The 16,240-nt window shown below is 41.4% G+C and overlaps 1 protein-coding gene across 2 annotated transcripts in view; it reads right to left on the bottom strand.

The window, feature by feature from the left end:
* Positions 1-16,240, bottom strand: part of LOC141774910 (mitogen-activated protein kinase kinase kinase kinase 4) — a 101,477-nt gene that overhangs the window by 14,959 nt on the left and 70,278 nt on the right. For both annotated transcript variants that reach the window (XM_074647718.1, XM_074647719.1), the window contains 9 exons: positions 14,899-14,969; positions 12,779-12,858; positions 9,278-9,366; positions 8,834-8,928; positions 6,750-6,834; positions 5,888-6,055; positions 3,340-3,448; positions 2,940-3,095; positions 2,516-2,659 (listed from right to left, as the gene is read on the bottom strand). In XM_074647718.1, coding sequence (XP_074503819.1) covers positions 2,516-2,659; positions 2,940-3,095; positions 3,340-3,448; positions 5,888-6,055; positions 6,750-6,834; positions 8,834-8,928; positions 9,278-9,366; positions 12,779-12,858; positions 14,899-14,969 — 997 coding nt within the window. The remainder of the gene's footprint in view (positions 1-2,515; positions 2,660-2,939; positions 3,096-3,339; positions 3,449-5,887; positions 6,056-6,749; positions 6,835-8,833; positions 8,929-9,277; positions 9,367-12,778; positions 12,859-14,898; positions 14,970-16,240) is intronic.

Below are 16,240 nucleotides of genomic sequence, written 5' to 3' on the forward strand. Positions count from 1 at the left end.
ACAGACACAGAGAGAGAGAGAGAGAGAGAGAGAGAGAGAGAGAGACAGAGAGACACAGAGAGAGAAGTGTGAAGGTGAATCCTGTTTAGATGAAACATGACAGAGTAAACAGTAATGGTAAATGGTAAATGGACTTGGACTTATATAGCGCTTTTCTAGTCTTCCGACCACTCAAAGCGCTTTACACTACATGTCAGTATTCACCCATTCACACACACATTCATGGCAGAGGTTACTAAGGTGCCAACTTTGCCCATCAGGATTTAATCTAAATACTCATTCACACACCGATGGCTATGCCTCCGGGAGCAATTTGGGGTTAAGTGTCTTGCTCAAGGACACATCGACATGTGACCCGGAGCAGCCGGGGATCGAACCACCGACCTTCCGATTGGTGGACAACCTGCTCTACCCTCTGAGCCACAGTACCAGTAATCAGTGCTCTCCTTCCCATTCATCCAGTTACATTCAGTTGCACAATACTCTGGAGTATTTGCTCAAGGGCACCTTAACAACAATCGATGGTGAAAGGAAAGTAATTCATTCTTCAACGTCTTGACTAGATCCACCCATTTGGGTTGGGACCATAGACCGTATATAAGAGGTGGACGTAGTCACCGTGACGTCACCCATTGGTTCGTGGACTGCCATTTTGAAGCCTCTAGTTCAGCATTTTAGCCGTCACCATCTTGTTTTTTTGCAACCAATAGTGCACGAGAGGGTGGAGCTACGCAACACTGAACGCTGAATAAGACATTTTTAGGCGACCATAAAGGTTATAATTAATTTTCATGAAAACTGAAAACACACTGTGAAAGGGTTAAAGTTTCAAGATGAAAATGACAACTCCCAGACAGGACAACGCCGTGGTAGCGACCTGTCAATCACAAGGTAGCCCCGCCCTACACGACACCCTGCTTTATGGTCTATTTCAGTAGTTCCCAACCTGTTGGCTTTGAAGCCCCCTCCTACTTGTATCTAAGAAAAGCGTAACCAGAGGAGTCGCCCCCTGCTGGTCATTAGAAAGAATGGAAGATTAAGGCACTTCCACATTCGCTTCACTTCTCAGACCTGCAGGTAGCCCACTGGTTGGGACTGAAAGATGACAGCATGCATTCATGCTGTTAATGTTTAATCTGCGTGCTCAACATTAAAGGGGAACTACGCCCATTTTCAAAATTCTTACATGTTATTGCTCTGGTCTAACAGTCCAAAGATTTCAGTAAACATGAACAACTCTCTCCCAAATCCCAAAACTAGAGCGCTAAACCTCAAACTCGTGATTTGGCTCCGGAGCCACATGCGTCTCTTTAGCTCCTCTCCAGTGGCTCCCTGTGGATTTATAAAAATGGAAATGAATAACTGTTTTTTGTTTACATTTTCATTTTTATAGGTCTATGGTACGACGGTACGACGGAGTATGAGGGCCACATTGAGGCAAAAAATTATATCTGAGATTTCAAGAATAAAGTCATATAACGAGAATAAAGTCATAGGTTTACGAGAAAAACAGTTGTAATATTATGAGAATAAAGTCATAATATTATAATATAGTAGTTTTACATGTTATTTTCTTTTTTTCTCATAAAGTTATGAATTTTTTCTCATAATATTACGACTTTTTTTCTCGGAATAATCTGACTTTATTCTGGAAATCTCCGATGTTTTTCCCCTCAATGTGGCCCTAATACTCCGTAGTACATTGTCTCTTTGGCCCTCACTGCATTAGACTTATATACTATATACTTAGACTATAAACTGTGTTACCTTCATCACAATGATTAAATGTTTTGCGGCTCCAGACAGATTATTTTTTTTTGTTGCCTAAAATGTCTTCTTTGATAGTAAAGGTTGCTGACCCCTGACCCAGGGGAATGTTCTGAGTATATGGGTACATTTTCTGTTTCACAAATGACAACACTACAATAGAATAAAACTCATCTGGGTATAAAAAAGAAAACAAGCATTCTGTGGGTCCACAAAATCAGCCTCCCATTCATTGTTAATGGAGCAGCTCCACACTTCGAGAGTAGCTCATGTCCATAAATATTTATGGAACTTTCTTAGGCCATGGAAATAACATATTGGAATTCTTAATTTAGGTGGTGTTCCCCTTTAGGAATCTAAAATGACGACATACTGCTGGTTCTGCAAACATTAGCATTAGCAAAGAGAGTCACAGAGAAGGCAAACGTGGAGGAAATCAACACTGTGGAATCTACAGTACATCAAGTGTACAGAAGACAGTAAAGAACAACTATTTCTCACATTATTGTTAGATATTTTTAGATATGAGCAAGGCTGGTGGCTGAATTACACTCTGTTTGGTCTGTTTCTGTCAAATATCCTAAATGTGAATGCAGATAATTGAAAGTTCTTGGGTGTTTCTGGAGCTACTGAAGGCTATGGATGTTTCTATCTTTTATATGAGGTGCTCTATATGAAAGCTGAAGAACTGTATGTAAGCATGCATTCATCTGTGTCAGTGTATACTTGAACCTCGAAGTACCTGTACCTGATATAGTGATGAGCACGTTGAGTCCTTCCAACACGTCCATCTGCTGAAACCTTCGTCTGCTGATGAGCGAGTAGACTTTCCCCTGACCGCTCCGATCCAGCAGCCACAGACCATTTTCTGTCCCCACCAACAGATTCACACCTGTACAACACAACAGACACAACATACAGCATCATGCATCCATCTACTGTGTCAGTAAAACATCAGTGAATCTGTAGAATGATGTTCATTCTAAAATAAACTAGATGGAGTCTGCACATTGTCAAGAATAGGACAAGAAAACAAGTACAATAATGTTTGTTTGTTTCTAAACACATCTACAATATACAGTACACGCACACGCACACGCACACACACACACACACACACACAGGGACCAATAAAACACTCCTCCAGAAACAAGCAATATAAAACTACAAACCCCAGAGTCCAGCACAGAGAACCTCCGTGTTGAACTTCTTCTTGTACTTGCGGATCTCTGGCGTGTCGCTCTGCGGTCGAATGTTGGTTGGGTTCACATTCACCACAGAGCCCTTCCTGTGGTTCTCTCTCTTGATTGGCTCACCCTTACCGTACACTACAAAACACAATGTTAACAATGCATGATGTAAGTAAATGAGTACAGTGTCTGACAGGGCCCAGCAGTAAAACTGTGTTCTCTCATGTATATGAAGTCAAATAATTCATCGATTGTATACATGAGTGCCTTTATTTACTTGATACAGATGAATATGGAAGTATGCTTGCTGTAATGTGTGTTAGTGTACAGTAGGTGTGAGTGTAGGTGTACTGCCTTCGTCTGTGTACGTAGATGTACTCACCAGGGCTCAGTGGAGGCGATGACATGGGGATCAGTCGTGGATCGATGAATGACAGGAAGGAGGAAGAGGAAGACGAGGAGGTGTTTTTACCAGTAGGACTGCTGACGGCCTGATGATGTATAACAACAATACAAACTAGTTATTCAACACCAGAACTTTTATTGATTGATTTTGGCTCTAGTAGGTTTTGGCTCCATACGTATACAGCTTTATAGATCAGTGACAACAACTGTGCAACCTTTTCACATCACCATTAACTGTTAGGTTCGATTTCAAGCCTTCTTTCATTTCACTCTCTAAAACATTAGATTGGTATTGGCATTCTTGGTTCTTAATGAGGGCACCTGTGCACCTAAATTGTGCCACTACTTCCCTCTGCTGGACAAAAGTAACTAATGCAACTAGTCACATATTTGTTTTGAAGTAAAACACCCTTGGATATAGAAAATACTTTTACAACTTACATACTTAATACAAATGCTCATAAATAATGTCCATAAACTTGTATTAAAATTGTCTCAAATCTGTTTAGGTTATACAGCCCGCTATTATCAAGATAATATGTCTTAATAATGTCGAGACAAGATTCTTTCAAACAGGTCATCTTATTTTCAGCCCGATGAGAGATTTGCTTCTACTTTTTAAACCGTCAATACAAGACTCGGTGATACCCCACCATAGACCTTTTTAATGTGGACATTATTATGCATTTATGTGCTCACCACTATAATGTTGCAGCTGGTAAAGGTGGAGCTTATTTTCATCACTTTATACAGTATAGTACTGTGCTGGTTGGCTTATATTATTCATTGATAGAAAATATAAATAAGCTAAGTAACTAGCAACTAAAGCTTTAAAATATGTATTGCAATATGTAGTGAGGTAAGAAGCACAATATTTGCCTCTGAGATGTAGTAGAAGCATAAAGTAGCATAAAATGGAAATACCAAGTAAAGTACAAGTAAGTCAAAATTGTACTTAAGTAAAGTACTTGAGTAAATGTAGGCCTACTTAGTTACATTCCACCACTGACAATCAGGGTTTATGCTGTTAGAAAGAGGTGAATAACTAGAATGGCACTCGGAGAGCGCAGACGTTAGACGCATCATCAGTTACACTGTGCATGTGTTCTACCCAGAGATCTTAATGTTGTGGCTGAGCAGAATCCTTAAAAAAATTCCCAAATTCGGATCATGATCCGGATCGCCACCAAAATCTACTGGATTGTTCATTGTGCCACACCCCACCCCTCCAAAACATTCATTCAAATCCATCGCAGGCTTTTGGAGTAATCCTGCAAACGGACAAACCTCCTTCCTTGGCCGAGTTAACAACTATTGACAACTGAGGGGCGGAAAACATTACTGAAGTTCCAGCAACTTCTGTGAGTCTTAGGACGTTTTCACATTAGGTACGACTGATCCGTACCGTGCCCGAGTACGATTGCCCCCCCTCTCCGCTCAGCTTTCACATTAGTAAAGTTGTTCCGTACCCGAGTACACTACGTCATCATCCACGTGTATTTGTTTATGTTGAGATCAGCTGTTCTAGTGGCGGAGCATCATAAAACACTTCATTCAAACGTGACAGATACAAAATAAAACTCAGCAACACGTCGTCGTTAGTCTTTCCAACAATCACCAACTTCAGTTTGGCTGAAATAAACTTTTATTTCACCGCGTTTTATGTGAAAATATGCCAACTCCACACGTTGTCTCCCCCCCCACCCCGTCTCTCTCTCTCTGCCCGCTGAGCAGCTGAGCAGCTCTTGTTCTTCACAGACAGACCATTAAACCAGCTAAACAAAATAACAAACGTCACTCAACCCCATCACCTATTGTCTATATTTTAGGGAACCTCTCGCCGGCCTTCCTGCTGTATCATCCACGGCCGTGCAGTTCAGAGGATGAGATAGGTGCATGCTGCGCGCAGATACAGACATACTGTAGATATGAAACTGTTTTATGTGTATACAGATTTCGGAAGAGACCGGCGGCGTTGAAAACATCCTGCCCTTTCACAACTACTCGCTAACTGCTAACGTTACTTGCTTTAAATAGCGGTCCACTTCCGTATTTCAGTACGGTTGGCTTTCACACCTGATGTGAACTGTACCCGAGTCCACATGAACCGTACTACAGACCACCTTTTCAAGTGGACTCGGGTACGGATCAACGAACCTTGCCCGAGTACGGTACGGAGCGTTCACACTAATCAAACGAACTGGCTTTGGGGACAAGTGTACTCGGGTCCGGGCCCGGGTCCCTGATGTGAAAGCAACCTCAGAAACATGCGGTGCAAAAACCTTCAGTGTACTTCAGTCGCATATATGATTTTGTGAAGGAAGCGCCATCTCATGGTGACACCCTGCAATTGAATGAATGGACGTGTTTACAGTGGAGTGTGTGGGGGGGGGGGACTCCCAGTGGCTGGGATCTGCCATCTGTCATTCGGCTGGAACTAAGGTGGGAGGGGAAATTCTAGGTGGCTGCACCTGTACCTGTGACTCTCTGACTCTCTGACTGCACACTCCTCCTAATAAACTCACATGTAGTTCCTGGTGTGTGGGGGATCGAGGGGCTGTGGGCGACTGCGAGTAGTTGAGTTCACATGTTCGCTGTTGCTGGCCCAGTGCATTGTGGGTAGGACTGGAGGAGGAGGTTTTCTGCAGAAGGTCTGGTAGCAGGTAGGTATCGTCTGAACCTGTCCGAGAAATCTGTAGGACACAGTGAGAGACAAAGTCTGAAGTAAGGGGGGGGCTGTAGTGAAAGTACATCTATTACATTAAAGTAATCGAGGTGTAAATGACCTACACAGGTTTAAAGTTCCAGTGAAACCGAAGTTAGAGTGTCATTAGCTTCTGTACTGTGAGTATTCCCCAGTGAAACAGAATGTTTGAGCGGTGTACAGTTAAAAGAGGGATTTAAATCGAATCCTTCGTATTTGATTGGAGCGCTAAAAAGGGGACAGGCTTAGAATGTAGCGTGATACGGAGCCTCCAAACACCTCCCTTGTCACTAAAGGTTGCAGATTGATTGATGGATGGATGTCATGATATTATTGGTTTGAAATTGCTTGGTACTAGCTTACGTAAAGACGCATCACATAATGTTTTACAGGAAGAAAAGATGATTGGATTTTGATATATAATACGAAGAAATACACATATTGTTAAATAGGTGCACAATGTTACATTGTTACATTAAAAAGGCATTTTTAATTTCATCTGGACTTTAAATGCCTGCGACTCTCTACCAGTCAGTATGTGGAGTATATGTGGAGTTAATTTGACAGTTCAAATGGCCATTTGTCAGTCATCTGTACGCATGTTGCACCCTCTAGCTGTTAAACATGAAAATGCAAAAAGGAGAGACGGGAGCAGTGTGTGTGTTTTTATGTGTGCAGAGTACCTGGTTGAGATTGTGGTGAGGTTGCAGCACGATGCCATCAGGTATTCCTCTGAAGTATCTCCCCTTCCCATTGGACAGGCCAGACCTTGAAACACACACAGACAGGTTGAGATTATAGACCAGAGCCTGACTGCAGGTACTGCATTTATTAGTTGATCAATACATCCTCAAGATCAACAACAAAAAAACAGGCTGATTAGCTTCTTGGGATCAAAAGTGAAACCAAAAGAGATATCATTTATGTCAAAAATAATGAACACTATAATCTAATCACACCCACCATAAGCCAACATATATGCACTGTATCACAGTAATAATACTATTCACTTTAATGGCACATTTGTGAGAAAGTAAAATGTTAACCAATGACAAATGTAGCCTGTCCTAGCTTGATTTTCAAGGCTTAGATGGTCCAATAAATCCTAAATGAAGAGAAGGGATTTTAGCATTTGAACGTGTTAAGTTTCTTAAATTTGTTAAGTTTGTGTTTTGGGGTTTAACTCAGCCTTGGTAGTCAGCAGAAACATTTCAACATACAGGGCTTCTCAGTAGAAGCGTCAGAATTCAAAGTAAAGATAGCATCTTTTTACTTCAACGTTTCTCTCATTCTTAATATTGGTTTCACAGTTGGTATGTTACATCTCGCGACAGGCCGTGTTTCATAATTGTGTTGTTTGGAAACACTGAAAGAAGAATTACTCAATTCTTTGTCTCAAATGTTAGTCCCTGCCAATCTGATATTCAGTTCTTTGGATTAAAGGTCCAGTGTGTAGGATTTAGCGGCATCTAGCAGTGCGGTTGCGAATGGCAACCACCTGAATACACACCCTCATACTCCCTTTCCAAGCGCGTCGGAGAACTTGCGGTGGCCTTCAGGTAACGTAAAAACTATAGACTGTGTATAAGAAGTGGACGAAGTCAGCATGACGTCACCCATGGGTTTGTGAACTGCCGTTTTGAATCCTTTTGGTCGTCGCCATCTTGGTTTTTTGCAACCGGAAGTGACATGAGCGGGTGGAACTAAGTACAACCGAATGCTAAATAAGACATTTTTAGGCGACCGAAAATGTTATAATTAACTTTCTTGAAGTGAAAACACACTGTGAAAGGGTTAAAGTTCTAGGACGGAAACAGACACCGGACAACGCCGTGGTCGCAACCTGTCAATCACAAGGTGATGCTACGCCCTAAAGCATCCCCTGCTTTATGGTCTATCTGACTCTAAATGGGATCATAATTTACTAAATGAACATCATGCTGTATTGAAGAAGACTTGAAACTAGTGATTGAGACCATAAACTCATGTTTACAATGTTTACTGAGGTAATAAATCAAGAGAGAAGTAGGCTCATTTTCTCATAGACTTCTATACAATCAGAGGAGTCGCCCCCTGCTGGCTGTTAGAGAGGATGCAAGTTTAAGGCACTGCAACATTGGCTTCACTTTTCAGACTCAGAGGTAGCCCACTGGTAAAAACGCAAAAAGCCCTCTCTAGAGCCTGTGTTTAGTTTAGCCTTTCTGGGCTACTGTAGAAACATGGCAGACTCTGTTAATATTAAAGGCTCATTCTAAGTTAATGAAAAGACAACAATTCTTAGTTTCAGGTGATTATACATCAATGAAAACATGGTTATGAATATTATATTCCATTTCTGCTAATAGATACCCCTAAATCCTAAACACTGGACCTTTAATAGGAAATAGCAAATGTTTTCAGAATCATCTTGTAGTGCACAGTTTAGCTGTAAAATGAGAAAGTTTGTAAAATCTGTTGAAGGAACGCCAAGCTCTGGTCACATGACCGGAGCACAGCCAATAGGAACGCTCTCTCAATGAAATGACCTGTGATTGGTCAAAGTCTCCCGTCAGTAGATGTTGTAAAGCCTGAAAACAGAGCCATGAGGAGGAGCAGAAGTCTAGATTTCTCTCAGAACACTTGAATTACAATATGCTGAAAGGTTATTATGGAATTTTTGCACAATGATGCCAAAAACATTCTGCCTACTGCAGGTTTAAATCAGGAAAGTTTTTAACAATATAACAAGCACACTGCAATTAACATATACTGATGATGAAGATCTCACCTGTTCCTCTCTTCGTCATCACTGCTGCCGACCTCGTCGCTAGATGAGGAGTATTCTGTGGCCTTGTTAAGTCGACCCAGAGCAGATCTTACACCCTGTGTGACGGAGGTGAGGAACGACACGAGTGAATGAGGTCAGAAGGTCACTTTTGTGGTACAGATGCAGATGATTAGACAAAACAACTTCTACATCTACATGAGGGACTTAATCTGAGGTCACTTCACATTAAATGTAGAAGGGCAATTTTGTGTGTTTTGTGATGCTGCTGCTCCTTGTTGTTAATCAAGATCAATGTAGTAAAGCTGATTGTTCTGATAATGTTTCTGTCGTGCCTGCTCACACATGCCAGAGCACGCAGGTCTACATGATGTGTATAATGTGAGGCAGAACGGCACAGTTTGGTCATAGCTGTGAAAAGGTCAAGGAAAAGCACTCTTAGTTTACTTGTGTATATCCACTGGTTACATGTTCTTGTGTCCTCCTGTGCTGCTGTAGACGGTGCTGTAGAAGAGGACTCTCCAGTTTGTAGTAGCCTACAATACACAAACACACACACATACAGTATACTCATTAGTTACATTACATTAATAGCAGTTATGCAGTGTGAAAATAGCAGCAGGGTGGTGTTAAGCAAACCACTGAACCCCTACCGAGTTAACATTAGTGGTGAGAGGTATAATTACCGTGGAAAAATGAGGCCATTGTCACAAACATGGCTGCCTTTGCTAGCCTCTACATGGGAGCTAACATTGTGTATCATTAGGCTGGATAGCTTTACAGCCATAAACTGTAATGTTGGAGCAGACGCACGCTGAATGGACCTAAAACAAATATTCCCTACTTTACACAAATATTTTAAAAGGTGTCATAAGAAAACACATTAGAACATTAGCTATTGAAATACATATATACTATTGACAGTATTTCCTCCTGCATCGATCAAATTCTTTACAAATTGGGGCAGTGCAACAGGTGCTAAACACAATATTGGCACCGACTCTAAATGGGACCATCATTTACTAAATGAACATCATGCTGTATTGAAGAAGACTTGAAACTAGAGATTGAGACCATAAACTCATGTTTACTGAGGTAATAAATCAAGTGAGTAGTAGGCTCGTTTTCTCATAGATTCTATACAACCAGAGGAGTCGCCCCCTGCTGGCTGTTAGAAAGAATGACAGTTTAAGGCACTTCCGCATTGGCTTCACTTTTCAGACCCGGAGGTTGCCAACTGTTCAAAGCTATGCTACATAACAGTTTTGAGCACAATAATGATAGCCACTGTCCTTCCACCACATACCAAGAGTTTCTGGAAAATAATCTAAAAGAAGCAATAACTTCCATGATCACACAAATCAAAGGGGTTCATGGGAAATACTGTCTTCATTTTGACACCTACGGTACTACAGACAAGTAGTAGTAGAGTTTACCAATCCCTTGTCCGCCTACCAACTGCATTATCACTGTTTTGATGGTATTAAATCAATGTATAATAATCAAATTGTACTTTCTATATATCAATGCTACAAATACCCTTTCCAACAACAGTATAGTTCAAAGAGGAAAGCGGCTTTTTCTTACATCATGAGCCGATAAAAAGCTTTTTACCACAGTAAAGCTGTACGAGTCTCTAGGAGAATCTCTGATCTGTAGCTCCAAACAAAGCAGGTCGAGGCCCGCAGCCAAACTGAGTGGGAGGCATCAAAAGCTGTTTCCTCCCAACTACACACAGAGGGAAACTTTGAAATACTAAACATATTCTCCCCATCTTTCTATCTGTTACACTCACAACAAGAGCTTCCCCGCTGCCGTGCACAGAGTACACAGAGAGCAGAGCTTTGAGAGAGATGAGTTGTTTCTTTGTCTCTCGACACAGGTAGAGAAGGCCGGCTTTGAGCTCATTACTCTGTGTTGTGTGCTCTCGCTGCTTTATAGTAAGTGTACTGTCTGTGCTGGAGCTTGGTGTGGCTGCATTTAGCTGGCGTGTGTCTGTTTATGAGCATATTGTTTAGGGTGTGAGGTGTATGAGCATGTGAACTGGCTTGGCATATGTGTGTTTGGGATGTGTGGGCTAAGCTGAGAAACTGGTGACTTAATGGTTCATGCACGCGACCACCTCACACATTCACAGCATTAGTTCACACCAGTGCCATATCTGTGGGAAAACAAGCGCTGAGCTTATGAAACCTCATGTAGCCGACAACAACAGTCGTCTTTTGGGTCAAAAACAAACAAACCAATTTCCAACAAATCGTCACAAAAATTACATTTACATTATTACTTTTACATCTTGAATCTTTTATTATAGAAAAGAAAACAGTATGTGCTCAGGCTATTGTCATTAGTACAGAAGCCCTGAGGGCAAAAACAAAAAATCTGGTGGTCCATTTTCTAAGTCTGGTCTAAATAGTTTTGTTTCCTGTGTTTATGACTTAAGAACAGGTGAAAAAAAGGTTTTGCAGAGATAATCTAAATTCCTTAATTCTTTTTTTTTCACCTTTGAAAACAAAGTTTTGCCAAAGGATAAAAAAAAGTTTTGCTAGGATAATTTTTCTTTTTCAAATTACTTTTTTTGGCAGGCGGAAGTTTTATTATATTTTTTCTTATCAGGATCATTTTTTTGAGTGTTTGTTGTTGTAATACGTATTTATAAGAGGCTGAAGTGCACCACTACCCCATGTTCTATATAGGACTAAAAGCATTCATGTTTTCTTCTAGGTGAGTTTTAATTTCTCCATGCACTCTAAATACAAGGTACATAGATTGTGTTAAGTTATGTAAATTAAAACTCACCCGCAATGAGTATTACAATAACAAACACTTTCTGATTCTGACAAAAAAATAAAAATAACCTGTTTAAACTTTTTTTTTTCATCTGTTTTCAAAGAAAAAATATCCTGACAACAAAAACAAAATCGAAAATAAGTAACTTGAAAAATTATGATGAAAAATTGTCCAAGCAAATCTTTTTTTTTCACCTTTTTTCCTGTTTCATCCTGGCAAAATCTTCACTCGTCATGAACACAGGAGAAACAACAATTTAGATCAATATTAATGGATCGCTAGAATTTTTTTTTTTTCTCACTTGCTTTTCGGCGCTTCCGTACTAATGACAGTATCCTGAGGATATACAGTATGGTATGGCTTTCCGTGTCTTGTGAAGTGACGGAGCTCTACAGAGATTTACGTTGTCTTCTCGTTACCGACCGGGTGCCGGTGTCTCCTCTGCTCTCCGGCTGCGGGCGGAGAGAGCAGAGGAGACACGCTGGAGAGCCCCGCTGCCTCAGCCTGCACTTAGGCAGGAAAAGCCAACACTAGGATCAGATCTAAATCATGTTCATGGAGAGACCTTCGTCTGGTCAGCTAACATTACTGCCAAGCAGCTGAAATATAGAGTGATATTGTGGTTTTAGCTGACTTGTGTCGCCTCACTGTTTTGAGTGATGCTCGTTCAGGTATATTGAGAGCGAGCAAGCGCGAGCCCGACGCTGACTTTCGTTGATTTCACGGCCACAGGTGTCGCTGTTAAGAAGCATTTCTGAAAGTTACAAATAGTCCCTTTAAGAACTTAGAAAGATTATCCTGACACAACCTTCTTTTTCACCTGCTCTTAAGTCATAAACACAGGAGAGAAAACAACTTAGAACCCTAGACTTAGACAATGGATCACCAGAATTTTTTTTCTCACTTGCCGTACATTTGTGCCTATTAAGAGTTAAATTCTGAGGTAAAAATAATGTAGTCTCTAATTCTTGTCATATAGGAACCCAAACAGAATTAAGTCTCATTAAAACAAACTGTCATTTCAGAAGCTGCCAGAGATGACAGAGCTACCCATTGTAAGCCTGTAACCAGAGTTGATGAACCTGTATTTTTATAGCTCATAGAGCAGGTAACAGCATGTGGCTGAGCTCAGCGAGGTGCTGAGTTAAGGTGACAGACCTGGGTGGTTGCTGCTGCTAGAGGAGACTCCGTGAGACGCAGACCGTCCACTCTTATCTGCTACAGACACCGGACCGCCACTAGATGGAGAAAGAGACACACACACACACACAGAGTGTCACAGATGGAGAGTGAATTGTACATTATACACTTCTATATGTTCTAATCTTGAGTATATCCTTCACGCTGCCACTGCAACGACCCAATTTCCTCACCATTAGTTTCATCTAATCGAAAATAATCATCCAAGCTAAACTAATCTGATGTACCCATGACCGATTGTTCTCTAATAATGTACGCCAGCATGCTGAATCGTAGTGTGTTATGAACCCTCACAATAAATGAGGTTCACTCTAGCTGAAAGGATAACTGTGTGGTAAAGAACTACCCTGCTCGTAGCAGGGTTACAATACCAAAGATCACAAATAAATAGTGTTTATTCACATTCTATCTGAGACTAAGACTTCTCTTGTTTCCGATTTAAGGACAGACAGATGCATTGTATCTTCATGCTGCTAAGCAACGCTCAACTATGTGCTGCTTTAGGGCGGCGACCAGCTCAGCTGATACTTAGAGCTAAACTAGCTTGTAGGTTCCTCACAAAGTCAAGAAACACCTCACTGTTATAACTCTACTTCGTTGGTAAGTACAGTATATCAAATACACAATATGAGCCGGTGGATATAGGTTCAGCAATGTGATAAGTGAAACTAAGTAATTAGTCTCGGGTCATTTTGTCATTTATTCATTCATTCATTCGTCATGATTTGAACGAGATCTACCGTCAATATTAAATATTGACTTTAGAACTTCTCGGAATCATGACAAAAAGTGACATTAAGTCATCACCTTATGTACAGACAAAACATAGGCCAACCTTTATAAATGACTAGGGATGCACTGATAATGAAATTCTGGGCCGATACCGATACTGATGTTTAAAATAACTGTTTGGCCGATAGCCGATAACGATGTTTTTGCTGTTATTTATTCCCCTTTTTGCCAGGAAAGCTGAGCTGTTATAAAGTCATTCAGCATTTCATTACACTGTCTTTGAAAGAGCACAGATTCAATCATACAAATGTATGAAACAACCTTTATTATAACCTTCTTTCACATAAAAAAATTATCTTTTTTTTTTTAAATAACTGCTTCAAAAGCCTTTTCAGCTGCTATACAACAATGAGAAGAGAGTTTCAGTACACAGCCCAACAAAACAACTTGTTTTGTGAAACATAAATGAAATGTAATAAATATAAATGTAGCAGAAACATAACATAGACTTTAAGTGGGCATGCCGCCCATTTATTAACGGACGCCAAAGTATATTTGGAGACCCATTTTAGCACTCCTCAATTAGATTTTTTTTATCTGTCCATGAGAACAACGTCATCTGTGATCGGTTATCTAGTGGACTAGTAACGGCAGAGCGGGGGAGCGGATGGAGAGCTTCGGGCCTCACTGCCTCAGCTGTCCCGACCCACGGTGGAGCTGCGGGACTGAGATGTGGCGGCCCACTCTGCTCAACCGGAATTGGATCCCGGTATGGGGGAAGGACTGCTGCCCGGGCTACGGAGGACGTTCCCACTGTAACATACCGAGTGCTGCGTCAGCCCTCGTTGGACTGACAGGCTTCTAGTGACACATCACACACACACGAGGTTCACTCTCATCCAGACCGCACTGATTGTTTTTAAGAAATCTTGTAAGCCGTTGTTTTACTGCTTAATTTATCATTGAAAATAACAACGTTCTTATCGCTGATCTTTCTCCGAGACAATGTAATATACTCCCACACGGCCCACTTTTTCTTTCACTTTAATTTGTAAACAAACCACACGTGCGCACGGCACCCGCCGTCATGCCAGAGTCGTGTCCCGCCTGTGGATTATCCTCTCAATCAGCACCTGGTTACTGTTGTCCGAGAACAACCAACACAACATTTAGCTGCCAAAAAACTGATGCAACACAACAGATAAACATCGGTCACTGCCGTCGACGAATGTCATCTTATTTTCCAATATGCCGATGGCAGTCAATAAGCCGATACCGATGTTCGGCCGACACATCCGTGCAACCATAGAAACGACACATATCTCTATGAATTGGTTGTGGTCTACCTTGAAGCCGCCCTCTTATGCCCCATCACCAGCTCTCGACAGTAGAACTTGGAGGTAGTGCGTTCTGGGACCTGGGATTTACACAAGACAGAGAGCAGAAGAAGAATCAGTTGAACAGACTTGACAGAAACCCATAGTGAATACACAAAGAAGGCAGTCTCCTGGTGGTCCTCACTGCTTGTTTCACTTCTCAGAAGCTTGAGAGGGCTCTCCTGTTTACGAGGATCTCGTGTCTAGCTAAGCAGGGTTTCAGCTAATTATAGGAAGGTTTCTGCGGTTATGAAACCTTTATGTACAACAAACTCTAAAGTGCCTGAAAGGGTGTAGAGCAGAGTGCAATAAAAGCGTTAATAAGCCACCGGGAGATATTCATTTCTGAGACTCTAATGAGACTGTTTGGCTTTTCTTCACATTTCAGTGTTGCTCATTTAAACTCCCCAAAACCACGATGTCCAAATCTCACATGTGGTGTGGAAATATTACTGACTCAGGGATGTTTCTTAACCTTTTTTTTTAACAGTGTTGCATTCATGATATGACAAGAACAGCATTGTGAAACCAATTACCAGATCAATCTGTGTAAAGTGTTGCAAAGCACTGTGTTTTAAACGGGATCTTTCAACATCTCATTCTTCTCGAGCTCTCTGTCGTACCAACCAGCTGGTGACTGTTTGACCTCTTGTCTCCTGGGGTCACATGGCCCAGTTGCAGAAAGGAAGACACACCCAGCAGAGCAGGAAGTGAACTGTGAGAATACCCATCATCCTTCTGACAAGTTGCCCACATCCTGCATCTGGCTACCCTGAGTGCACACACACCCATGTCAAACTCGGTCTATTGTTTCCTTTCTACTATTGCGGCACATACATGATACTCAAGTAAGAGCCTTTAGTCTACTAAGAAGGGGTTTGGATTATCAAAGAGCTACCACCTTGAGTTTAAGACTATTTAAGCTTCAAGCTAAAAGAAAAACATCAAATGTCTGCTTTTGCTACAGCACATTACTGGCAAACACTATTGTGGTGTAGGTCCCCGAAAGTGAACAGTTTTAAAGCCACAGCAGCTCCTGCAATTACAGGACGGAGTAGAGAGTTATTAACTGCTCTACCGACTCCATATGGCCTACTGTTAGCTCAACAACATAACACAGCAAACACAGCTCTTTATTGGGCTCCCCTCCTCTCTCTGTAGTAGTTATTAGTTGTTCTATCAGCTCCATATGGTGTTCTGTTAGTAAATATACCTAACAGCATATTGTGTTCTTAAACACAGAGCGGGGGAGCAGTGGTGTTAGACAGAAAACAACGGAGAGAGAGAGAGAGAGAGACTGAATGGAGGTGTG

The sequence above is a fragment of the Sebastes fasciatus genome, chromosome 10, assembly GCF_043250625.1.
Source record: "Sebastes fasciatus isolate fSebFas1 chromosome 10, fSebFas1.pri, whole genome shotgun sequence".
Lineage (NCBI taxonomy): Eukaryota > Metazoa > Chordata > Actinopteri > Perciformes > Sebastidae > Sebastes > Sebastes fasciatus.